At 43.6% G+C, this 26,324-nt stretch overlaps 1 protein-coding gene across 1 annotated transcript in view; it reads right to left on the bottom strand.

Annotated features, from left to right (window-relative positions):
* Positions 1–4,768: 4,768 nt before the first annotated feature.
* LOC125433586 (chemokine-like protein TAFA-5) overlaps positions 4,769–26,324 on the bottom strand; it is a 34,747-nt gene continuing 13,191 nt past the window's right edge. Inside the window, exons 2-4 of the mRNA XM_048498217.1 lie at positions 24,937–25,089; positions 21,713–21,840; positions 4,769–7,102 (exon numbers count right to left, since the gene is read on the bottom strand). Of these exons, the coding sequence (XP_048354174.1) occupies positions 7,094–7,102; positions 21,713–21,840; positions 24,937–25,089 (290 nt within the window). The 3' untranslated portion in view covers positions 4,769–7,093. The remainder of the gene's footprint in view (positions 7,103–21,712; positions 21,841–24,936; positions 25,090–26,324) is intronic.

Here is a 26,324-nt window from a genome sequence, read left to right on the forward strand (position 1 = left end):
AAACAGCTCTGCACTGTAACATGAAACCTCTGGCTGGAAGCCTAACTCAGGACAAACAGACCACAATTAATAGGAGATTGTTGTGGTTAGTTAAAAACCTATATACTGATTCTTCAGCCAAAGTGTGGTGTAATAGTAAGAAATATTTAACTACCTCTTTTCCTGTTGTCCGGGAGGGTTAGACAGGGATGCCTTTTAGCTCCATCTCTATTTAATTGATACCTGTCTGATTTGTCAGCTTTTGAAAATGATTTAGAGAGTCAAAACTGTCCAGGATGCTTGGAGGTTATTTAAAAACACAGTAATAAAAGCTCAGCTGGAATGTGTTCCGCAGGTTAGGAAAGGCAGCACCCAGTCCAAAAGAAAGCCACCATGGTTAACAAGAGAGGTTGAGGAAATTATCAGAAAAAAGAAAATGTCTTTTAGAAAATGGAAGTCCAGTTTGACTGATGAAGAATATGAGAGGGAACATAAATGGTGGCAAAAGAAAAGCAAGTTAGCTGTAAGGGAGGCAAAAAAGGATTATGAGGAACGCATGGCTGCGAACATCAAGACCAGCAACAAACAGTTCTTCAAGTACATCAAAAGCAGGAAGCCAGCAAGGGAAGTGGTAGGCTCGTTAGATGACAAAGGAACAAAGGGTGTGCTAAAAGATGACAGGGAAATTGCAGAGAAGCTGAATGAATTCTTTGCATCTGTCTTCACCCAAGAGGAGGTGAGGAACATTCCTGCACCTGAACCAAGCTTCTTAGGAGGCGAATCCGAGGAACTAGCGAAGATAGTGGTAGACAAGGAAGAAGTTCTGGCAGCCATTGATAAACTAAATGCTACCAAATCCCCTGGCCCAGATCTCATTCACCCAAGAGTTCTTAAAGAGCTCAAGCATGAAATAGCTGATCTTCTCACTTTAATATGCAACTTATCCCTGAAATCAGGCTCCATCCCTGAAGACTGGAAGATGGCCAATGTCACACCAATCTTTAAGAAAGGTTTTAGGGGGGACCCGGGAAATTACAGGCCAGTCAGTTTGACATCTGTTCCTGGTAAATTAGTAGAATCTATCATTAAAGATAAAATTATAAAACATGTAGAAAAGCAAGACCTGCTGAGAAAGAGTCAGCATGGCTTTTGCAGAGGCAAATCCTGTCTTACAAACTTACTAGAGTTCTTTGAGGGTGTAAACAGGCATGTGGATAAGGGGGAACCAGTGGACATTGTCTACTTGGATTTCCAAAAGGCTTTTGACAAAGTTCCTCATTAGAGACTATTGAGAAAACTCAGCAATCAAGGAATAAGAGGGGAAGTCCTCCTATAAATTAAAAACTGGTTGAGAAACAGGAAGCAAAGAGTGGGTGTAAATGGGAAATTCTCACAATGGAGAGATGTAGGGAGTGGTGTCCCCCAAGGATCCGTATTGGGACATGTGCTCTTTAACCTATTCATAAATGACCTGGAAGTAGGGGTGGGTAGCGTGGTGGCCAAGTTTTCAGATGATACCAAATTATGTAGGGTAGTGAGAACCGCAAAGGATTGCGAAGAGCTCCAAGCGGACCTTGATAAATTAGGTGAGTGGGCTCAGAAATGGCAAATGCAGTTCAATGTAGCAAAATGTAAAGTGATGCACATAGGGGCAAAAAATCCAAACTTCACATACATGCTACAGGGGTCAGTGCTATCAGTCACAGACCAGGAAAGGGATTTGGGCGTTTTAGTTGATAGTTCCATGAGAATGTCAACTCAATGTATGGCAGCTGTGAAAAAGGCAAACTCTATGCTGGGAATAATTAGGAAAGGAATTGAGAATAAAACTGCAAAGATTGTCATGCCCTTATATAAAGCAGTGGTGCGACGGCACTTGGAGTACTGTGTTCAGTTCTGGTCGCCACATCTCAAAAAGGATATTGAAGAGATAGAAAAAATGCAGAGAAGGGCAATGAGGATGATTGAGGGACTGGAGCACCTTCCTTATGAGGAGAGGCTGTAGCGTTTGGGACTCTTTAGTTTGGAGAGGAGACGTCTGAGGGGGGATATGATTGAAGTCTATAAAATTATGCATGGGGTAGAAAATGTTGACAGAGAGAAATTTTTCTCTCTTTCTCACAATACTAGAACCAGGGGGCATACATTGAAAATGCTGGGGGGAAGAATTAGGACTAATACAATGAAACACTTCTTCACGCAACGTGTGATTGGTGTTTGGAATATGCTGCCACAGGAGGTGGTGATGGCCACTAACCTGGATAGCTTTAAAAGGGGCTTGGATAGATTTATGGAGAAGTCGATTTATGGTTACCAATCTTGATCCTCTTTGATCTGAGATTGCAAATGCCTTAACAGTCCAGGTGCTCGGGAGCAACAGCCGCAGAAGGCCATTATTTCACATCCTGCATGTGAGCTCCCAATGGCACCTGGTGGGCCACTGCGAGTAGCAGAGAGCTGGACTAGATGGACTCTGGTCTGCTCCAGCTGGCTTGTTCTTATGTTCTTATCCTTCTTTTCATTCGCCTAAATTATCATATATTTCAGTCCTCCTTTTATTTGATGCAGATGACCCAGTTTTTCTTTCCTGAAGTTGGGTTGGTCATCTTTGGGCTCTGAAAGGGTTCCATACTTATTGGTTGGAAGAGGAATTATCTATAAATTTTACTAAAATTAAAATAATTACGTTTGCTCCTTGCTCTTTATCCAAAAGAGAGACACGGATAGATTAATGGGCAGAAGATTTCTCAGGATTCCTCATTTAGGTATCTGGGTTTCTTATTTCACTCTACCTTGCCTTGGAGATGTCATGAACAATTGACCACTCAGAAGTCTGTGGCTACTATGAAAGCAATTATTATTTTCAAATGGGGCACGTTCTATTCCAGCAGCTATTAAGAGTCTTTAACTCAATAGTGCCCCTATATGGATATCTGCTGTAGACATCTATAGAATGCAGTCTTTGTTTCTGCAAGCAGTTTAGGAGTTCCCCAGGTGCATGTCATCATCAGCCCTTCATTATGAGTTTGGACTTGGTTCAATAGAAGCTTATGTCTCGGTATATACCTTTAAATCTGGTTCCATCTATTTTTTGAGTCCCCAGCGGGAAATTAAGTAAGCTTAACCCTCAGGGACTCTTATAAAGTTCCCTGGCTCCAACATTTTGAACACAAGTTTATCACTTGTAAATCTGAAGGTGGAGGACCTTCTCTCTTTTTCTGTAGATCAATGTAAAAAACATGTGGCCAAATTGATCTACGATAGAGATAAGAGTTACATTCATTTTGATGCTCAGAGGACATGTTTTCACTTGTCCTTGGCCTCTTCCTATTTGGACTCTCTAGTTCAGGGGTAGGGAACCTGCGGCTCTCCAGATGTTCAGGAACTACAATTCCCATCAGCCCCTACCAGCATGGCTAATTGGCCATGCTGACAGAGGCTGATGGGAATTGTAGTTCCTGAACATCTGGAGAGCCGCAGGTTCCCTACCCCTGCTCTAGTTAAAGTTGTGTAAAACCTTTGTGTATGGAAGATTTAAATTGCCCTTTTCCAGTGGTTTTGCTGGATCATCTGCTAAAGATCTCTTTTTCAGACAATGTCCCTGCCCTCTTCAGCAGTGGTATAATGCCAATGAGACGGTGGGCGCGAAGCCCTGGGTGGCTCTGCGGCAAGGGCGTGGAGGTGAGGCGGCGCCACGGCAGGGGTGCAGGGCATGTGCGTGCCCTGGGCACAGCTCCCCCTCACTCCGCCCCTGCCCTTCAGTCAGTGGACTCCTTGGTACATGCCCTTTTGCAATGCCTTTATGTGTCCCAACTGAGGCTAAAATTGAATGTACCATGTTTTAATAAATGGTCCATGCTTTCTTGAGCAACTTTAGAGCAAAAAGTTCAGTCTTTTAGAGGGCTCCGACCTTCATTGTACTTATTCTGTTGCTTGTTTCTTGGAGACTGAAGATGAGTCAAAGGGAGGTGTTTTTTCATATGGGCCTTGTTTAAGTTTTATGGTTTCATTGTTCCAAACCTTAAACTGAGAACAAGAGATTTGAAAGGAAGAAGGAAGCACCTCTGGGGAGAATTCACAAGCAAGGCCTTCGGAGACCAAAGAGATTGACAGCCCTCCCACCCCCCTCTTTTTACAGGACATCTCCTCCCAGTGCATTCCCACCACCCTACTGACTATATAAGCTTCTTCATGCCAGGGAATTCACAAAGACATGAAAGTGGGGTATCTGATGCTCAGCACCATTGCAGTGGGATGCCTTTTCCTGTGTCTTATGTCCAAATCCATCTACAGGTGTTTATACATTCACTGCTCATTAGATCAGCTTCCTATCTGCCTAGGTCTTTCTTTTTGTCTGTTTCCTATATTTAGCGGCTCCCTTTTTCTAGAGTTGTTGACTGAGGCATGGATCCAATTGAGCAGTTCTGTAGATGAAACAATTTCTGCCCAGAGAGCACAACATTCACTTAAAGAGCACAACTTTCTCTCTTGTTTCTGCTGCTGCCTGAAGTGCCCTCAAAATTCTATCCCTGACATCCAGGCTCCCGGGGCATGACGGGGTGTCATTTTGAGCTGCAGCAGGAAAGGGGAGGTAAGAAAGTTGCACTCTGTGGGGCAGAAATTGTTCTATCCATGGGAATGCTCAATTGGATCCAGCGCTCTGACTTGGAATGCAGAATGAGTGCAATGGCACCCACTGCAGGGGTGCTATAAATAGTACTTTGCAGCTGAGCATACATACAAAGGAAAGAGTGCTCCAGCTATGGACACAGGAAGAAGTGTGTTCATCTTTGACTATTAAAGTTAGAATTTTATTTCCTTACATTTTTGACATCACAAATCTTGGAAATTTATTACAGTGGAAAAGGCCCTTAAAACAAAGAGTCCAACTCACAATGAGAAAAAGGGTGATGGTACAGGAACCCAAGATCCTTGATATTTACAGGACAAAGATCTGAACTTACTAGAGGAGGGATTATAAAATCATTGATCAGTACCAACCAGCCAGTCTGGGCGGCTTAACGTTTTGTCACCACAAGTGGGTCGAGGAGGCAATGAAAAGCATTTCATTTCTAGGTCAGGGGAAAAGTTGAAATCAACCAGAGCAGATTGTGAGCAAAAACAGAAACCTATCCATGAAGTTTGCTGATAAAGTCTGAGAATGTCTACATTGCAATTTTCTGCTATACTTTGTTGTGAGATTTGACCTTACTGTCCAAGACAGCTGTGATCAGTGTAAACTTAAAAAAAGAGATTAAAACGGCACATGGTTTATCATGCATGCCTAAAACATGGAATTATTCTTAGAAATCAGGTGCAGCAAAGGCTGTAGTTGTAGTGATAATGGAACATAACAGAGATCATCCTGTGATCTGTTACTAGTACTTGTTGTGTTGAATGCTACAAGGATGAATCGGTGTAGTGTTCTGGCTAAAGTATCACACTAAGATCTAGGAGTCCAGGATTTAAACTCCACATTGCCACAAAGCACATTAGCCAGTCACACACTGTCAATCTAACCTACTTCACAGGACTGTTGTGAGGATTTAAACAGGGATGGGAAAACCACGTAAGCTTCCCCAGACTCCTTGGAGAAAGGCTGGGATAAAACCATGATGGATAGGTAGATTTAGAGAAAGGATTATTACTGCTGTCTCATCTGCTCCTGACCCATGCAGATCACAGACTATACCAATCTCATGCTGTTTGCCACCAGTCTAAATGACATGCTGGGATCCAGCAGGGTTGGGATGGTGTTGGCACAGTTCACAACAGCAAATAGCACCAAATCCCTGTATTGACCTGAACCTCCTGTTTGTGGTGCTTTTCATTTCACTGCTGGTTGAGCACCACAGTGCCATGGGAAGGAACTGCTACTGGGATGCAGCTTTAATTTTTACAGAACATACCTTTGGGAGAAACCATTCCACTCAATAATGCAGCAATCCAAGAGGAAGCTATTCGAAAAGTTTTGCTGTTTTCTATCCACTACCATTTCCTAAATTTTCCAGGCAGACCAAACTGGTGCTTTGGAAGGGAGTTTCTGCTTTCTAAAGCCAGACCCTCCTCTCCAGGTTTCATCCGATTGCATGAACAATGGTCTGCCCTACTCCTCACCACTTCACTGAGCTAGCAAATATCCTTCATGCTGATCTACAAGAAGAAACAAAGTGGTACAGCAAGAAAAAGTGGTGAATGCTTGCAGGAATCAGATTTTAAAGCAATGACAGCGTATGTTTGTCATGAAAACTCCAATACGAAGGATATCTTCTGCAATCAGAATACATGGCAGGCAACCAAGCTTATCAATTCTGCTCTAGATTCTGAATTTGCTTATAGTGAATAGGATGTGGCCAAGGAGTTATTTCCAACCATTATTTGGGGAGGTGATCTGTTACTAGGAGAAAATTGGGGCAGATAAAAAACTGGGTACAGAAATGGAGGAGAAACTCATTAAATACATGTTTTGGTCCATGTTCTTCACTTTGCTCTGACAGCAGCTTTACAATGATCTTTTGCTGTTCTCAGCCTTTGGCAAACAGTTTCCCTCTAGATGATGGATCAAGAGGCAAAGCTGACATGTTCCTTCGGTATCTTCTCACCTCCTTTGGCTTAGTGGAAGTGAGCAAAAGAGGCACCAGAAAAAAAGAGAACATTTTCTTCACAGCAACTGGAGAACATCCCAGATTCTTAGCAACTGCCTCAGTCAGTCTGTCATAACCATATGTCTCAAGGAGGCAGACATGTCCCAAGTTTAAGAGGCTTGTTGAAATCCTGGGTACCGTGGCAAATTCCTCTGTTGTCATGGGGAAGACAGTCTACAGAAAACTGCATTTCAGATTAAAAATTCACAAAATAAGCCATAAATAGACATATTTGTTTTGGGCAAGGAAAAGAAGAAAAACACACACAACCCTTTTATGTTGATCCAGTAATCTGTGTGGCATATGTGCAGACACAAGAGGAAATTTAGGTGAGATGGACCATAATTCATGTGAATGAGCCCACGCTGAAGAATTAGATTGATCCTTTCCCCTCGTGATCAGATGACCTCTGAACTGCAGCTTCAGTACATAGGGAGAAGTTGCCCTCACAGGCAAGTGCACAATTGCTGTCAGGAGACCTGTAAAACAAACCATTAAAAAAAGAGTTGAGTTCCATCAAAGTATAATCTGTACATATTCCATAGTGCCTCCTGAAAGACATTTGTAAGACACTGACTTGGGTCCTAAGCAAAACAAGTAGAGTTACTCTAGAGGAAGACAATTTCCTCACCTCCCACTCTCACCACAGACTCCTTCATCTCCCAAAATCAGGGGACCCAAAGGACAGTGTGGGGAGTCTGGAAATCTACAGCAGAGAGAATCGGCAGCAGAAGGAGGGTGTGAAGAAATGACTTTCCCCCTTTGAGGACTTCCAGGTTTCATCCGATTGCATGAACTATGGTCTGTCCTACTCCTCACCACTGGAGGGAACATTTAAATATTTTTTCCTCTGGGCAGGAGGGAGAGGAAGTCATTTCAATTGCTTACCTGCCTCACCTCAGCCATTTTTAAAGAAATGCAGATGAGGATAGTAAGAGTCTATGAGATGGTTAATTCCCCCTTTCTCCAAGCAGGTTTGGAGATCTAAAAGGGATAGAAGAGCCTCAAGAAGACCATGCCTAGAGCTAGTAGGAAAGGCTTCCTTGACCCAGACTGGCCAGTACAAGGGCACTGGAACTGGGAATTGATTAAATTTTTTAAATCAAGGAGGAAGGGTCCTTCTGGCTGAACATATTGAAGGGAACAGAGCTCTTGTCTGAAGTCTGGAGGAGGCAGCCATTTTGGCCATATGCTTGCCCAAGGAGCTGAAGGACATCTTCCAGGTAATGAAGAATCTGTAGACAGCTGTGACATCCTAGGCTTAAGAGCCTACCCTATTCTAACAACAGATAGGGTACATATAGACTAGAGGAAGGGAGAGAGGAATTGCTTTTATCTCTCATTTCTTTTGAATTCCTTGCTCAATCTGGTGCTGTTCTAAAAGTATGCTTGTAAACATTTCCTTTTTAATAAATACTTTTTAGTGTTAGATGCTGGTAGAAGGTTTGTACCACACAGACCTCAACTGTCTTGGATATGCTAGTAACATGGTGCCAAAATGGGTGGGGGGGGGAGGCTGTCAGTTTGCAAGCAGCTATCCTTCCAGGGGTGCACCAGGTTGTAAATTGTCTCTATGATGCAAAAGACACAGAGACAAGGCCTCAGAGTTGGAAAGGAAGCTGGGAGGGGTGTGTGTCCTGACTAGGCTTGGTCAATACCCTAGAAATTCGGTAAAATTCGGATTCGGATTTATTCAGGCATAAAATTATCTGCATGCCCAAATAAGATAAATAACATATTTGGATACACTTGAATATTCGGGTAAACCTGAAAAATTCAGGTCCTTCTGATTGTTTTTGGGTTTTTTGTGTGTGTTTTGCATTGTGGCCTGCAGTGGGTGCCTCTATCCCCCATTGTTTCCAGTGGGAGCTAACAGGAGATGGGGCTACCCCTTTGAGGTCCCATAACTTTGGCCCCCCTGAACCAAACTTCACCAAACTTGGGTGGTATCATCAGAACAGTCTCTGGATAATACCCTGAAATTGTGGTGTCACTAGCTTTATAAATACACCCCTGACAGGGACCCCAGGAAATTGCCCAAGATTCTCTGCTCTGTAGTGCCTTGGCTCCATTTTAGTCAATGGGGAATTTCTATGTAAGCATGCTGCACAGTTTTGAAGATAGAGGCACCAAACTTTCAAGGTGGCTCCAGGAGACCTTCTTGGTAATAGCAATGGTGAGCTTTGCTTCCGGGGGTTCAATTTTATGGGCCCCCAAAAGGCTTATTTTGTTTTCCTGCTCCTGCACATGAAGCCTGCTGGCTGTGTTCTTTCAGGACTCTCTGAACCTGCCCCCCTCAAAGGGGTAGCTCCCATCTCCTGTTAGCTCCCATAGAAAATAATGGGGGATGGAGGCATCCCCTTTGGGGGTCCATAACTTTGCCCCCCGAACCATACTTCACCACAGCACCTGATATTGTGGTGCTGCTAGCCTTAAAAATGTGCTCCCTGCAAGCTGCAATGTAAAAACACCGAAAAAATACCAAAAAGAAGTCAAAATACCTTGCATTCAGATTTATTCATATTTGGGCAGGACATATTCGGCTAATTTTGGCTCGAATATGCCCAAATTCACCCAGATTCGGGCCAAATCTGGTATCTGTTGCACCTGAATCTCCAAGCCTAGTCCTGACCCTCCTCAGTGGGAAATTCCTAAGAAGGTCAGATTGTGGCAGCAACTACTTTAGAAAGAGAGAGAGAATCTCCTCTGGGAGGAGTTGGGAACCCCAGGGAGAGGGCTGAGTAGAACAGGGCCTGCAGATCAAAGCAGATCTGTTCTGTCACAGTAGGAATTGGCAAAAATAGTCTTCCCTCCTCCATGAACAGAAAAGCTATTCTGACAGAAAAACTACTACTGGTTCAATGGAATAGGACTACAGAATCCAAGCCATTATTGAGTTCCTGAGATCTTTTCAGAGCCTCAACCTTAGCTTTGGTGAGGAAGTAGAGAGCTAAGCCAACATTTGTAAGGACCCATTGGTCTCTTCCTGCCCTACAAAAGGGATTAGAAATATAGATAGCAAGGTCTGCACCACAGAACAAGGTCTGTGGCTGAAACAGGACTTGGTAGCTACATCTCTTGAATGCTGTATTTTTAAATAGAGGAAAGTTTTAACATTTGATCTTGTCAAGGTGCACTGGCACAGTGGACAGTTTCTACTCACACAATGGACATTTTCCTCTCAACATTTTGGGTGTTTCAGACAAATGAGCACTGGTTAATCTTTACTCATGTGTTTGGAAAGGAAGAGACAGTTGTGCAGAGAGCCAAGACAAGTTAATAGAACAGGTATACAGGAAAGCTAATGTCATGTCAAACCGGTGAAAGGAGCTCTAATCCATTACAACAGAAAACAGCTCCTTAATGTGACACATCATTTGGAATTCTTTCCTTGATATTCTTAACAATGTCTTAAAGTACCTTAGAAATCCATGAGGGGTTAGAACATGGAAGGCAGAACAACAGTTGCTCACTCATTGTAGATACTTGTCTCTTCCACACTGCCTATAAACATCTACAGCAGAGGCAGGAAACTTTCGTCTGGCAGACATGTTGATCTGCCAAACTAATCTGTCTGACTCCACATCACACTGGCTCCTCCCCCAAACCAGGGGCACACATGAGCTGGGATGGGCTCAAGTCATGCCTGGAAAGTGGAAAGGTAGACTAGAAACTAGCACAACTCAGAGACGGTGCAGCCCCTGCCCTGTATAGCAGCAATTGTTTAAAACCAGGAACTGGAACTGATTAGTTGAGAGTACATTCCCTCACTACTGCCCTTGCACTCCACTAGGATTTTGCTCACGAAACATCTCTCAGGGGCACATATCGCACCATTTCATCAGTGCCAATCACATTGTTAAATGTTTGCATTGAAGACAAAACCACTGATGTTTCGTACTACCATATCTAGCAGTCCTATTTTAATTCCTTACTCTCATCAAAAAGGGAAAGTCTACAAACAACATGTTCATTATGTGCTATCAAATACAAGCCCTCCTTTCCTTTCTCAATTTTATTCATAGGCCCACCATTTTTGCAGGCAGACACTACAGTTTTTTTTTCAGCATGCAAAACCCCTAACCCCTTCCTCTTTCAGATTAGAACGTCTGCAGACCTTTTTGTCATGGCCAGTTATGTGACCCATCTGTGAACTTTTGGGAGCTAGAGCACCTTCAAGAAAAAAGAGAGAGAGATGCCCCTAGCACCGTGGTGGCGAACCTTTGGCACTCCAGATGTTATGGACTACAATTTCCATCAGCCCCTGCCAGCATGGCCAATTGGCCATGCTGGCAGGGGCTGATGGGAATTGTAGTCCATAACATCTGGAGTGCCAAAGGTTCGCCACCCCTGCGCACATAGCTAAAAAGTAATAGGGTAAGTCACATACTAAATGAGAATATCCAAATATTAAGGCTTGGACCTTATGAACACATTCCACATGCACTTCATTTCAGCCACAACACAGCTCACTTTGCTGTTTGCATAAGGCTTACCAAAATCCATGGTTCTTGCAGAAATGGAAGTACTATTAGCAGAGAAAGAGAGATGTGCTGTGAGTGGAGCAAAGTGCATGCAGAACGTAGCCATAGAACCCAAGCCATTAAAATACGTATATACATAAATGGTGACAGAAGCTTTGAGGACAAGTGAGAAGCAGAGATGATTTGCAATCATCTTCCTCTGCAGAGTCTTCCTAGGTGGTCTTCCATCCAAGTAACACTGCTGCTTAGCTTCTGCAATGTGACGAGAGTTAGGCGATATCATGCTACCATTCTCCTTGCCATTGTAATACAAGTTTTTAAATATAAATCTTATACCTCAGAGATTCAGTGGTACCAAGTCCCGTTTCAAATTTTCATTGAATTAAGATACACCTACCATTCTATGAAATGAAAACACAAGTTTTCACAGTGGAACATGCTGAAAAATCTATTTGACTCACTCCCTTTGTCTATGACCAGCGTGCCAGGGCCAGAAGACCTTTTTTGTTGTGTTGCATTGGAGAAAAGACCAGAGACACAGGAGGCACAAATCCCAAGAAGATGAAAACATTTAATGTACCGAGTATGCAGCAAAAGGTATCGGAGGCTTAGCAGGCACCTCAAAAGCTGACAACTGTGATGAGAAATTCAGTGCTTTATCAAGGGGCTAAAGTTTTGCAGGAGATGGGATGAAGGCAAGATATGAGAGCATGTACACTCAGTGACCTACGTCTATTGCATTTTGCTGCTAACCTTTTCAGCCCACTGACATGAACTGTGCTGGTAGGAAGCAGATCATTACAACTTTAAGTACATTCATTCCGAATTTTTAGGATATTGTGTGTTTTCCAGGTTGTATAGCCATGATCCAGTAGTATTTTCTCCTGACGTTGTACCCGCTACTGGAACATGTCCATACAACCCAGAAAACCCACAACATTCTTGTGATTCAGGCCGTGAAAGCCTTCGACAGTACATTCTGAATTTTCTTCCCTAATTTTCCTTTAGACTGGAGAATGAAATGGAAGTGTTTGGAAATACTGGCTGGGTTGGAGGGACACACGAACACACAAAGCTGCCTTATACTGCATCAGGGATCACTGATCCATAAAAGTCAGTATTGTCTACTCCAGGGGTCTGCAACCTGTGGACTACAATTCCCATCAGCCCCTGCCAATTGGGCATGCTGGCAGGGGCTGATGGGAATTGTAGTCCATGAACATCTGGAGAGCCACAGGTTGCAGACCCCTGGTCTGACTGGCAGTGGCTCTTCAGGGTCTCCAGTAGAGGTTCTTCACATCACCTGTTCCTCAATGGAGATGCTGGGGATTGAACATGGGACCTTCTACTTGCCAAGCAGATGTTCTGCTGCTGAGTTATGGCACTCTCTCTACCTATAGGATCAGATCAGAGTGGATTCACGACCAGCAAAAAGGTAGGAGACACTTATTTAAAAGCTGGGGAGAGTTCAGTGCAAAAGGGATTACTTTTTGCTATGGGAAAGATCTTTCCTGTCTATACAGAAATCAGAATTTCTTTGTTGTATTTTTCCAGAATGATTCTGAAATGTTATCACTATTCCATGTTCACTGATGTGATTTTGGACGACTTCTCATGAAACAAAATTTCTACGAAAGAAAGGCCAATGCCAGTGACTGAGGCCAGAAGTACAGGGGTTGCAAAGACACATTGCCCTGCCTTAAAATCTTCTGAAGGGAAACTGCAGCTGAATCGATGAGGTTTTCTTTATAGGAACATGAACAGTGTTCCATGTCTTCCTTGATTGTACATAAATGATTCAGCAGCAAAAATGTGCACACTCCATGTTGTCAACCAGTTTGCATGAATATTTAATGATGCAAAACAGAGCCAGGGCAATTGGACAGGACATGCCAAATCGGCAATCGTGTCTGATAAATATGGATGAGCATGTCCTTTCCTTCCCCCTGCCCCAGTCCCCAAAGTCCAAAGTGGACTTATAATCCCATAACAGCCTAAAAAATTATGTACATCTCAAATGTGCGGATGAGGTGGTGATGTCAGACATGGGAAAACCTTTTGAGCACAAGAAGTCTGTAGAAGAGAGATGAGCTCTACCTGAGCTGCTGTGGAACCGGACTGCTGATGTTTAACATCAAAAAGGTCACAACACAACTCTGAAACCAGTTTCTGGGGGAAAGATAACAGCAGCTGCAGAACATCCCAGATGACTCATTACTCTGGGATGACAGCAGAAATGTTTCCGGTCATCAAAGTGGAACTTGAGTACACTTCATGCTGAGTTGAACAGCAAGTCCTTCTAGCTTAGAACTGGCAGTATCTCTCTGGGATTCAGACAGAAGTGTTTCCCAATACTTGTTCCCTGAGATTCTTTAACTTGAACTCTAAGGATTGATCTTCCATCTGAGAAGTATGTGCTCTACCACTGAACTACACAAGTTCTACCTCTATGTTTGGTAATAAGTAGGAGAACAAAAAATTCTAGGACAAAAGGCACAGGAAAAGCCTATTGGTAGAGAGACAAAGTGTACAAATATTTATATTACAATACTAGTCATCACTAAGCCAAGATAGGTAGCGATTCTGAAACAGAAAATAGATGCAGTGGCCATTCCAAAAACCTGCAGGAACAAAATAATTTGGCGGGATGGTTATCCCTGGATATGAAAATCTATAAAAAGTCCAGGAAAGAGAATATTTGGAGATGGTGCTTTTCTAAGGAGGGATAGGGGGTCCCATAAATGGAAAAGTGGAATCAATTCCTTCACATCATCATGGTGGAAATAAATACTTAGCATCAGGGAAGTACTACTGTTATCTTTCTGGTTGATATTGAAGGTATGGGAAAAGAAATCCAGAAAGTAGCTAAAGGAGAAAATGTTGCAATAATATTGGTTGGCTCCAACTATCTTCTCATTGACTGGGTAGATGTAACTGACAAAATTTCTAGATAAGGTAACAGTTCTACCTTATTGAAACAAATTAGTGGAAACAAATTAGTGGAAAATATGATTAAAGATAGAATGTGCATATGTGTAGAAGAACAAATCTTGATGAGAAAGAAGCAGCCGGTCCTCTTCAAAGAGAAGACTTGCCTGACCAACCTTTGGTAGCTCTTTAAAAATTTCAACACCTATCAGTAGAAGTGATCCTATAAACCCAGTATACATGCACTTTCAAAAAGCTTTTGACACAGTGTCAAAAACTCCCCAAAAAACTTATAAGTCATGGAATAAAAGGCCAAGTCTTCACATAGACTGGTAGACAATAGGAAGTAGAAGCAAATAGACAGTTTTCACAATGAGAAGAAGCAGTGGGGTTCCGCAGTGAACTCAGATGGGACTGGTGCTAATTGATTTATATATAAATTATACAGAAGGCAGGGTGAAAAGTGAGGTAGCAAAATTTGTAGGCACACCAAGTTACTTAAGATGGTGAAAAAATAAGCAGGCTGCAAAAAGCTCCAGTATCTCACCAAACAGGATGGATGGGCAATTAATGTAATGCAGCTTTGGGCCAAAAATCCCAGCTTTACATTTACAAGTGGTAACTAACCAGGCTCTGAACAGGTGGTAGCAAATCAGAAGAGATGTACTGGTTTATGGTGGACAGCTTAATGAAGATGTCAACTCATTATAGCAGAGACTGGGAAAAGTCTAATTCTATACTACGGTTTTTAAAGAAACTGGCAATAAAATAGGCAGAATATGTGCCTTTAAATAAATCTATGGTGCAGCTGCAATATGGGCAACTGTGAACAGGTGTGGGCACTACATCTAGGGATGCTATGGAGATGGAAGGGTACATAAAAGGACAATCCACATCATTAAAGGGATGGAATGCTTTCCTCTCATGGACATCTAAATCATTGGGGATTTCTTAATATAGAGAAAAAAATTGCCCTGGAAAGGCATTTGATAAAGAGAAAAAGACACCCTCCCCACTAATACAATATACTAAACTTGGGGGAATTCATAATGTTGGGGGTGGAGGGAATGGAAGGAATTCGGGATTTTTAGGCATCCCCTTCTTCTCATGGTTTTCTGTTGCTCACTGTGCACTGAAAATAAATTCCCAAATGCCCAGGTTCTCTCCCAAGCCCTTGAAAAAGTGATGCACAATAAAATAAGAATCAAACTCAACATTAAACACTGCCTAGTGGCAGTTAGACGTAAAGCTGTTGTTGAATGAATGCAATAGCTCTGTATACTGCATGAATATTATCATAAATATATAAATAAAGCTGCCCTGTTTAATATTGTTTTTGTATCCCAGTTTCCACTCATTAGTTTGTTATGGAGCTTGTTTACCATCTCAGATCTTTTGGGGGTTCCTCTTAGTGCCCTTTGAGCTGACAGTTTGGTCACAGCACAGACCTTTTATTTCTTTTTCTTTTGTAGTAGCTCCAGCATTATGGACTGCCCTCTCCAAGAAAGTGTCATTTCTGTCATTTGCCTTCTGTAAGAAATGTAAGGCTATTCTTTTAGGGGGTCATTACCCAGTTATTACTGTAAGGAGGACATTGTTGTGAAGGAACCTTGTATAGCTATGGTTGTAGAGAAATATGGGATATAAATATTGTAATAAATTAATAAAATAAGGAGGGCAATCAATAATACAGTTGTGTGCTCGTTGTGGATGAAAGATTAATGACCTCTGAATCGCTGTATTCCCATGTGAGGGAAAGGGCTACCCACTTAATTTCAGCTTGTTGTTAAAAGTGTGAAAGACACACAGCGTCTGCCAAGAAAAACAAGTTGTAACCAAGCAGAACATAAGCTAGTAAAGGTGAGACAGGCCCAGATGTGGCCTAACTTCTATATATGGAAGACCAGGCTTCAAGCAGGTTCCTTTATCTCAATAAAAGTTCACCTGAGATTAAGTGAAAAGGTTTGCCTTAATGTAGGACTGCAGCCAAAAAAAAAGCAGTGTTGGTTCAAGTTCTGCCCCTCCACCAAGTAATATTTAGGGAAATTGTAATTTCATTGTGCTGTGAATGTCCTTATGTCCCCCCCCCACACACACACACACACTTCACATCACCAACTGCTATACTGACAGGGACACTATGGATACAGCCAGCTTAGTGTAGTAGATATTGGACCCAGGATTGAATCCCCACTCTTCCATGCACGCTCACGGAGTAACCCAAGACCAGTCACACACTCTCAGCCTAAGCTACATCACAGAATAGTTGTGAGGGGAAAGTGGAGTGACACATATGCTACCCTGAGCTCCTATTTTACCCTGAGCTCCTATTTTACCCTGAGTTCCAAGTTTACCCTGAGGAAGGTAAAAAATGTGCTAAATAAATACATGCGTGAAGGTAACATACTAAAACACAATAGTTTGGGAAGGCACTTCATATGAAATCTGTAGATTATACAACTATGTAGAGGATATATTGCTACCTTACTGCATGGGTTACTCTGTTGCCACTTCATTGTTTTCTACTGATACAAAACCATTTTCCTTCAGTATATCTATACTCTGTATCATGCCTAATATCCCATGCCCATTCAGATTTCAGTAATCTTAGTTCCGCTATATAGTTCAACTGATGTCTCCACATATTGATTGTATCAATCTATGCTGTGCTTATTAGATGTCTCATTATATGGACTGTCATCAACTTACAGTGTGTAATCCACTTTGAGCATCAGTGAGAAAGGCAGACTATAAGTATAGTAAATAAATATGTGCAAAATGTCAAGGAGAAGAACATGATGTTAGGCTGCTCTTTTTGGATTGCAACTTACTCCCAGCATGACTATGACAGTCCAACCCGACAGTTATTCCAGTCTGAGTTCACTGTAGGCTTAGACAAACTGCACTGCTGCTCCTATTTGATGTTGGAAGACTTTACGCTGTTTCCTGCCTCGACCCACAGAGAGGGTTTTACTAGATAGCCAGAGGCTAAATAGGGACCACAGTGCTCATGGGGGGAGGGGTGGTGGTGGTGTTGATACAGGAGCTGTTCAACTCCAGTGCCTTTAGAATAAGAAATTAACTGACACCTTTACTCTATCATGCTGTCGCTATCCCTTTGATGTCAGACTGATACTCTCAGGGACTTCCTTCCACCTTCTTCTCACACATTTCTCCATCTTACTTTCACCATGCCTAGAAGGAGGATGGGTGCTCCGTGCCTCCGTCTCCATCCAGCTAGAACAGGATAGCTTAGTGAACCTATCTACCTACCTTTCTATCCAGAATGGAGTTCACTAATAAATACTCTTTTTATTAGAATAGAAACTATAAACGACTCCGACTTTTCTTTGTGCCAAAGCTCACTCGCAAGCTCACACACAGACGTGCACAGGTAAGCTTACGCTGTGTTTAGCCACCAGTGCGCTCTGCTCATTGTGCAACAGGAAAACACACTAGTTGTTTCTCCCTTCATTTAAGAGGTAAGGAATGTTATATATAGTGACAAGAGAAGCTCTGACTCGTGGTGGTTTTTGTCGATGCTTCTATGAACGGTGCAGGAGCTTCCTCAGGGTCTGGTTCAATGCCCAGAGCTTTCCAATTTGCATGGAAGCATGAGTGGGAGGTTTGGCTTGGCAGTGCCCATCTGTGTTTCTCTATGGGGAACAGAATTAATCCTCCCCCAAACTCCCTGGCATTAATAAAAGATCCTGGTGCACTCTGGAGGCTCCCGCCAGCAACTTCCAGTTCCCATTCATTGTTATTCACTTGCTGAGCTGACTGCAGCACAGACTTCTGGGCCTCTCATGCTGAGCTGCCTGGCAGCTGCTCCTGGATCACAGTGCTCATGGGGGGGGGGGGGTGTTGATACAGGAGCTGTTCAACTCCAGTGCCTTTAGAATAAGAAATTAACTGGCACTTCCTCCCTCTTCCTCCTTGGACTCTTTGTGCACTCCTGACCTCTCTGTCCCTGCCTGCCTCTGGTGGCTCACAGCCAACTCACCCTGCTCTGCAGCCAGCATGCTGGCACATTTCAAAACAGCCAGAGTCCAGCTGCAAGCTCCCAAATTGCAGGATGCACCAGGAAGTTGAACTGGGAGGCAGCACTCTTCCTTAGCAGGCCAAATATAGTTCGTAAATCTGCGTGCTGAATGGCAGACAAGAGGATTTCAAACGACACTACGGAATTTAAAACCAATCCAAAAACTGCCTGCATCTGAAATATTCTCCAAAGCGGAGAGAGAGGGGTGTGTGTAGGGGCCACCCTTCATGCCCTGCACCTTTACCAGTCTCTTTGTGCAGAAATTAGAAAAAGAGGCTAAGGGGGAGGGACCAGAGGAGGAATAGAATTTGGGAGAGGAGATTGCATTAACTGCAACTCTGACCGGCTCCGAGCATTTAAGGCATAGACACAGTCTTTGGATTCAAACCTGCCAGCCTAAGTAGAAGTTAGTTCCCTGGGGTACTACTCCATGCCCAAGAGGCTGTTACTATTGCTTGCCCTGAAGATGAATGGCATTAACAATTATTTAATGATCCTTCATGTATGCCACAGCATCTTAGCAACCATTTGTTGCTGAATTGTCTCATCCATACAGGAGAATCCAGCTTCAAATGATGGTTATGTTGCAATTCTAACACGATAGCCTATGATGTGTGAATGCCCCTTCAGAGTTGCTCAATACCGAGACAGTAATCCAGGGCCTTTAATTATGCTGTTGATTCCCTGTATTGAAAAGGCTTGCCCAGGTATCTCTTCAGGCCTCATTATTCCCCCTCTGTGCTTGAAGAAACATCCACATCCATCACTACCTGCCAAGGCTGCCGCTTCTTTAATATGGCCTAAGAGAGAGTGATCCCTGGTGTGCCTGTGGTGAACTCCAGAAAACAAACTGCCTGATGTGTGGCCCTGCAAGTCAGTTATATTAATAGCTGGCAAAGCCCTCATACGTGGTCCGTGTGCAAACTCTATTAGCAGGGCTAATTCCCCCGGGCAGCAGAGGTAGGCAATGCCTCCCTGCACTCACAGGATAAACTGGAAGAAATAACAGCACTACAATTTCAGCCAAAGCTCAGCACAGCCTCAGGCTTGCTTTACTCTCCCAGCAATTTTTTTCTCAATAGTTTATGAGGTGAACCCCCCTCCCCCTCCCCCCCCCCGGGCACTCCAGATGCGAGATCCAGTCGAATCTTTTCTAGACACATTTCCCTCCAATCTCACCTTGAGACATATTGTTTTCAAGCTAATACACAGGATGAGAATGAAAAATATTTGACCTTGGGAGAAAGAGAATAGCAGAACCTAAATCAATAACCAAAAAGATTCTTTTCAGCTCAATTTTGAATTGGTTCAGTATTTTATGATCTTTCTTAGAGAACTGTTGAGGAGAACACTCACTTTTGAAAATCAGCCTTTGGGGGCTTTTACATAAGTCTCCGTTTAGTGTTTAAGACTTGTATAAAAATAAGCTTGGACTAAAGGCAGGGAAACACTTTTTCTTTTTCATGCTGTTTGTTTAGCTGTTCAGTGACAACACATGTTCAGGAAATATACTTTTGCATAGGTATCTGCTTGAATACTGACCACACATGTGTGCAGAACCTTGGTTTTCAGTCCAAACTGCACTGCTGTCCAAGTCAGACAGGAACTTCTCAGGAAAATGAAACACAAGTATGACAAGATGAACAGTTTCATATGTCTAAACTGATCTTTCAAGGATTTCAGGATGGGGTATACAGTTCTTTCATTTCTACTTAATCCTTACAAATATCCTGTGAAGTAGATGAGGCAGAATGACTGACCCAAGGTCACCCAGCAAAATGCAGTGGCATAGTTAGGAAGCAGGGGAAGGGGGCTAGAGCCCTGGGCACCACTTTCTGGGGGCACACAGGGCTGTGGTGCCCGCCTCGCAACTGCACACCTGTCTGAAACCCCCCTGGAGTTTGGGGCGAGGGCGCAGTTGAACACCAGCAAGTGGAGTTGATCCCACTCACCTGTATTCAACTGTGCCCCTATCCTGAACGGGGTGGGGGCTGAGCACTTTGGATGAGCTCTGGGTGCTGTTTTAAGTAGGTATACCCCTGGTGAAATGTATGATTTTATGGTGATTAGAACCCAGGTCTCCCTGGTCATAGTCTGATACTACTGTACTGCACTGGGTTTCTGAAAAGCCACCTGAAAAACTGCTCTTCTCTCAGCATAAATTATTCATTTCCAGGATGCAGGAAAATGGCTTCCAGGCAAGCCAGACCTTTGGTATCTCTTGTTTACAAATTCAGCATGCTGAAGAAGCAACTGTTCATGAGAATGCAAGTGGAAAGAAATAACAAAATATGTCAGGTCCTCAACCCAAAGACATGCTGTTCTGGCTAGTTCGCCTTGCCAATATTATCACACTCAGTGTGAAGAAATACCTGGGGTTAACATGCTCATTAGTGCATTAGTGAGTTGGTGACTCCAGACAAATTGCAGGATCTTCTGACAGTAAATAAATCATTGCCTTTGTGGGGAACTATTGGTGTCTTTGGAATTAGAGCATCTTACTGTAATTTTGCATGTTAAATTTGAAACAAACTATCAGTAGGAAACCGTTTTTTTCAGCTGTTCTGAATGGAGGAAGGAAGGATGGTAAATTATGTGATGAGTGTACCCTAAAGTGGGATTTTTTCTCTGGGGTGTTTAGATAGCAGTGGTCATTGAAATGCCTCTCCATTTTGATGGAGACTGTGGAAATGCTCATTTTCCAGTGGAAGGGCAGTTTATTTTGAGGACACAGAGTTGAATATTATACATACTGTGCAGACATTTCATATACACAGCTTTCTCTAGCTCAAAAAAGAAGTGGGTTGAATAAACTCAGCAAATTCTGCTTATTCAAACCTTATTTCGATTAGTTTTTCTATTTTTTCAGGGGGATAAGAAAACAGCAAGAAGAGAAGAAGCATCATGGTAGAATTACTGCCTGGCCTGTGTAAAGTCCCAAGTCGATCTGCTAAAGCCCTCTCAGGTCCCTATCAGAAGATGTGGCTAAGTAATAGGAGATACGTTTTGCTAGCAGAAGGTCCCAGCCTCCCTCTCTGGCTTCTGTATTTAAAAATAATATTAGGGAGCAGAAGTTTTGCCCTTGGTCAGCCACAACATCTTAAAGCACACAAACCTCAGCTAGATGAACCTGCTGACTCAGGAACATCATGTATCTTTTAACAGGTGTGGGCAGAGGGATAAGGAGAAGTACATGTCAGAAATGCTCAGTTCCTAGGGAGCTACTATTTGTCCCACTGGGGAAATACTTATGTACAGATCAGATACACACAAGTGGCTGTCAACGATCGGCTATGTTTGTAGAACCGTTGCCAAAATGAAGGTTGACATGATTCGGCAAGTGTACAGACCTGGTCTTGTGCCTCCTCCCCTGATCTTTCCTTTCAGTTGGTACCTAGGCAGAACTGTATCCCTACAGCTATGTTAAAACCATGATGGTCTCCGTAGGAGTTTCTTCAGTCACACAAAAAAACACACAGCTTTCCCATTCTGCCCCAGTGGGAACCACTCCTTTCTTCCCAGCTCCCATCAACAGTTTCCCTCAGTTCAGCATGCCCAGAATAAGCAGGTTTCTTGGCCCCTTTTCTGCCTCATATTGGGCTGAGTAGACAAAAGAAGCCCAAGCAGTTACTTACTGTGACTGTTTTTATTCGTCCCAGTTGCCTCGTGCAGCTCCAGCCTGAATGATTGATTAGCAAAGAGCACTGCTCCCCATCATCACACGGCTCCATCCCGCACCATTGTTTGTTGACAATGATATGGGCTGCCAGACACAGCCAAAGGAGTAAAGGACGAGGGAAAGTATGGAGAGAGGAAGAAAGAGAAAAGTGAAAAAGACAACATTTAGGTACATGTTTCACCAGAACAATCAACAAAACTTGAAATGTTGGTTTCCAGTTGGTGGGTTTACAGCATAGTCAAGGTATTTCCCCCAAGCAAGATTGTCTCCTTTCCTGAAACACATCCACTTTCTTCCATTTCATGGGAACAAAATACAGGGCTAGCATCTGATTAAATCAGTGATTTTAATTGGGGAAAAAAGCCCTTTGAAGAGGAAGGATAAGAGTATTGAGAGGGAACAGAAGGGGAAAAAAATAAAAAAGGAGAATGAATCCAATCTTGGATGCTTTACACTGTAATAATAACACCTCCAAACATGACACAACAGTCACCTGCAGGCTCCAAATAGCCTCATACTCACCGCGTGTATCAAACATCCACCCACAGACAAGGGACAGATTCTCACACATAGCAACACTAGGTAGCGTGTTATCACTGCACCATCACAGCACATAGCAACGCAAGCTAACACATGCCCACACACTGAGGCCTCAGGAAGGTTTCCTGCAAGTCCCAAAGGACCAAGAGGACATTCAGCTCGTTTTGCATGGATTTTTCCCCTTCACAGCTCCCCAACTGTGATCAAGTGGCTTCCTAGATGGGAAAGACATTGATTTGTGAGGTCAGAGCACTTATGTGGAACGGAGGACCAGATATTACAGGGCTCAGCATGCAGTTTGTACCCATTTCCCAAAGGCCGTCTTTCTTCTCTTAGACCATGTCAAAACCATCTCAATGCTCTGAAACAAACTGCTGCTCCTATGTAGGGAACAGATGCATAGCATCTGGTCCTATCCCATAAGACCTAGGTGGCTGCTAGATACTGGTTTGATTTTAAAAAGTTGCCTTCTGGTATTCCTATCACAATATAATGGCCATATGTTGAGTGACCAGGTCTTCCCCAGAGACTGCATCTGGGGAGGTACAACGGCTCACAGGCAGAGCATCTGCTTTGCATGAAAAAGATCCCAAGTTCAATTTGCAGCATCTCCATTTAACAGGATCTGGTACAAGGTAGTGTGAAAGACGACAGACCCTGGAGAGTAGCTGCCTCATACTGAAAGGCAGCTATAAAGGTCATTATTGCCTACTCATATATGGACCTTGATAGACCAAGGGTTTCATTCAGTAGATCATGTGTACCTTTCAACGCTCCTTGAGATGGAGGATGCAGGTCTGCTGGTCCTTTCTTCCAATGGCTTCTGTACAGAGAACTCTAATTTTATCCATCAATAGATGGAATGGACCAATCAAATAGCAGGGTAGGAAAAGGCTTAGTTGCTATATGCTCCCTCAGAATTGCACAGCTTTCAAAGAAAAGGTGTGCAGGTGAATAGGTTGCAAAACAGACACACACCATTTCACCAGTGCGGACCATAGGCATATCGGGGGAAAACGGCACCCCAGGGCAACACTGGTCAAGCCCCACCTGCGCTCCACTTACAGCAGCAGCTCTGGCGGGCGGCTCAGGTGGACACTGCAGGAGCAGGCCGGCTCCTGTCCTCCTCGTCAGCAGGGAGGCCAGGAAGGGCAGGAGCCCAGAGCACCCCCTTTGCAGAGGGGCTTCCAGCCGTGTGGCTGGGACTGGCTTGTGTGCCATTGCAACCCCCTGGTGGGGGAGAGGCCTCCCGGCCATGCGGCTGGACCCAACCTTGGATGCTGACACAACCTCCCAGCCAGGGGAAAGGCCTTCTGGCCGTGTGGCTGCGCCCGGCCTTGGGTGCCAGCATGACCTCCTGGCAGGAGAGAGGCCTCCCAGCTGTGCAGCTAGGTGCGGCCTTGGCCATTGGCGAGTGGTGCCCCAGCAGCGGGGGAGTCACCAGGGAAGCTACCAGGGTCACTGCACCACAGGAGAAGACGGACGTGGGGACCCAGCCACTGCCGCCACCCCCCCACATGACCGGGTGCCCGGGAATATGGGTTCCCTATGGGAGCATGTCCCTATGGGCGGTATGCCACTGCGGGGGACTACACTGGTCGATTACCCATGGGGCAGCTGCCATGCACTAACAGCTGGAACACATTGGAGCAATAAGTCTTTCCTGAGACACTTCCTCCCTGCTGCACACTGGGAGCGGAAGCATGTGAGGGCAAAAAATCATGTCCCAATGCACTTCCTCCCTGTGGCGCACTGAGAGAGGAAGCGTGTTGGGGCAAGATTTCTTGTCCCAATGCGATTCCTCTTGCCCCACCTGTGCTTCTCGCTTTCCCCGTGGGTAATCAGCCATTCTTAGAAGAGGGTTAATTTCTGCTCAGAATGTGAAGGGGGATCTTAAGGGATGAAAGTGGAGCAGCAATGTGTACCAGTCCAATACTGAATGAATTTTCTTTTTTAATTACCTCTGTAGGATTGTCCTACAATTCTGGGGACGGCCAGTTATTTCCCTGTCCTCTCAGTTCAAGGCTTTGCTCTTAATTCTCCAAAGAACTCCTACCTTGACATGGTCATATTTCACAGTATTATCTAATAGCACAAACAGAATCTGGTGCTACTGGAAGTCAAAGTCAGCAGTGTGTTGTTATGGGTTTCTGAAGTTTTTCATTACCCTGAGGCAAGACATGAACCTGTGAATGCCTTGACTGGTCCCAAAGGCGAGGAGCCAGACCTGTCAAATAGCTGCAGAAGACCGAAGCTCTTTCTCCTATACTCACTATTTGCTCAGGGAACATTTACACACACACTATTTTTTAAACCAACTCCTTTGCTTCCATGGAATCTCTCTTCGATATGACCTGATTTCTATCTGAAATTTTGTTCTGAATATACCTAGGTGAAGAATATGATATAAGCTGCATGTTTTTGAAAGTTTGCAAGGCTCTGGTTCCCTAGCAGGGGTGTCTAGCTTGGGGCAGAAAGGTAGCTTACGCAGCTTCTGCAATCATGGGACATTAGAAGAGATCATGGTTTGCATCTGCAAGAGTACTCAGCATATTTCAAGATAGTCCCCTTCTTTGTTGACCCTGATGCATAGATCTTTGAAGCAAGAAATGGAGAGAGAAGAAAGGCTTGCTCTCTTACCATCCACACAGGCAGGTTTTGCTTTTGTTGTTCCTGCAACTTGACCCCTCCTACAAGCACAGCGTGCCGTCTGCCTGGCAATCATCCTCTTGGGATGGCTTATATCTCTGTCCAAAGCTGTGATTTCACACGTCCCAACCTCCAGCTCCTTTCCTGTAACAAGACATAGGAAACAAGAGAATCTCTGTAAAAAAAAAAAAGACACAGCCTATCCGCCAGAGCACGACACTTGGAGCCAGACCTTTGGAGTTAAAGGAATTGACACCAGCCACAGAGATGCTGCAAGGGCTGAGAGAGATGTCCTAAGTTAGGCATTCATTTACCTAAAAGGGAGAGGTGTGATCTCTGTTCTGGACTGGCTGGCTGGTCCATACACATGTGACTGGGAGGCCAGAACATACACATGCAGTCTTTCCTACTGCACCCGGGGGCACAGTGCATAGATATTACACATTCACAGGACATGGACAGGCATTATCTCACAAATTCAACCATTCCCTGTGAAGCACTTTATCACCTCCTGATGATAATTTTTGTAGTAGCAGAAATTACTCTGGTATATATTTTTTTAATACTATAACTCCGGCAACCACTCAAGAAGCTAAAATTCAGGACAGGTCTGTATGGTTGGCTGGCTGACAATCCTAATATTTAGAGGAGAAACCTGCCTAGTGAAATAACTTTGGTGGGGCAACATTCCACTCAGTTTCAATTCTTTTAAGTCACTAAACTGGAACGTTCTTATAAGTCACTAAAACTTTCTCATCAGGCCCATAGAATACAATTTAGCCTTTCTGAGAAATTGCAGCACATTTAAAACCAGAACATTCTGTATCCATTTTGCCTTTCTCACCAGACCCACAGAATACAATTTAGACTTTTTGAGAAACTGCAGTACATTTTACCAAAACAAGGGTCAAACATGGAATCAGGCTGACTTCTACTGATGAGAATGAGAAAAGAAGTGAACCAAGATGCTCAACAGAGACAGGTCATTCTCTTTCAGGTAAGCTCTTTTTTATAACACTGTGGGATACTAACAGCGGTGCTGGTTCAGTCTGGCATTTTACTTGAAGAACCACTCCCAGCCAAAATAAATAGGCTTCACAAAGCTCTTTTGTTCTTCTCTTTCTTTCCAACCTAGGAAATGTCTGAGTAGCAACACAACTCCCTCATATTGGTCTGCCTCTAGATAAGTATAATTTCCCAATACAGCTCATAAAATAAACTGGCAGTAAATTGCTTTGATTAAGCCTATCTTATTTTTTTCTACCTGTATTCCGAGCCTGTATCCATGCCCAGATATAGACAAACTTTTAAATAAATATTTTATTTTTATATATAAACAAAACAGCAGAAAAATAGAAACCATATCTTAGACACAGACA

The sequence above is a fragment of the Sphaerodactylus townsendi genome, linkage group LG05 (assembly GCF_021028975.2).
Source record: "Sphaerodactylus townsendi isolate TG3544 linkage group LG05, MPM_Stown_v2.3, whole genome shotgun sequence".
In the NCBI taxonomy this organism is placed as follows: Eukaryota; Metazoa; Chordata; class Lepidosauria; order Squamata; family Sphaerodactylidae; genus Sphaerodactylus; species Sphaerodactylus townsendi.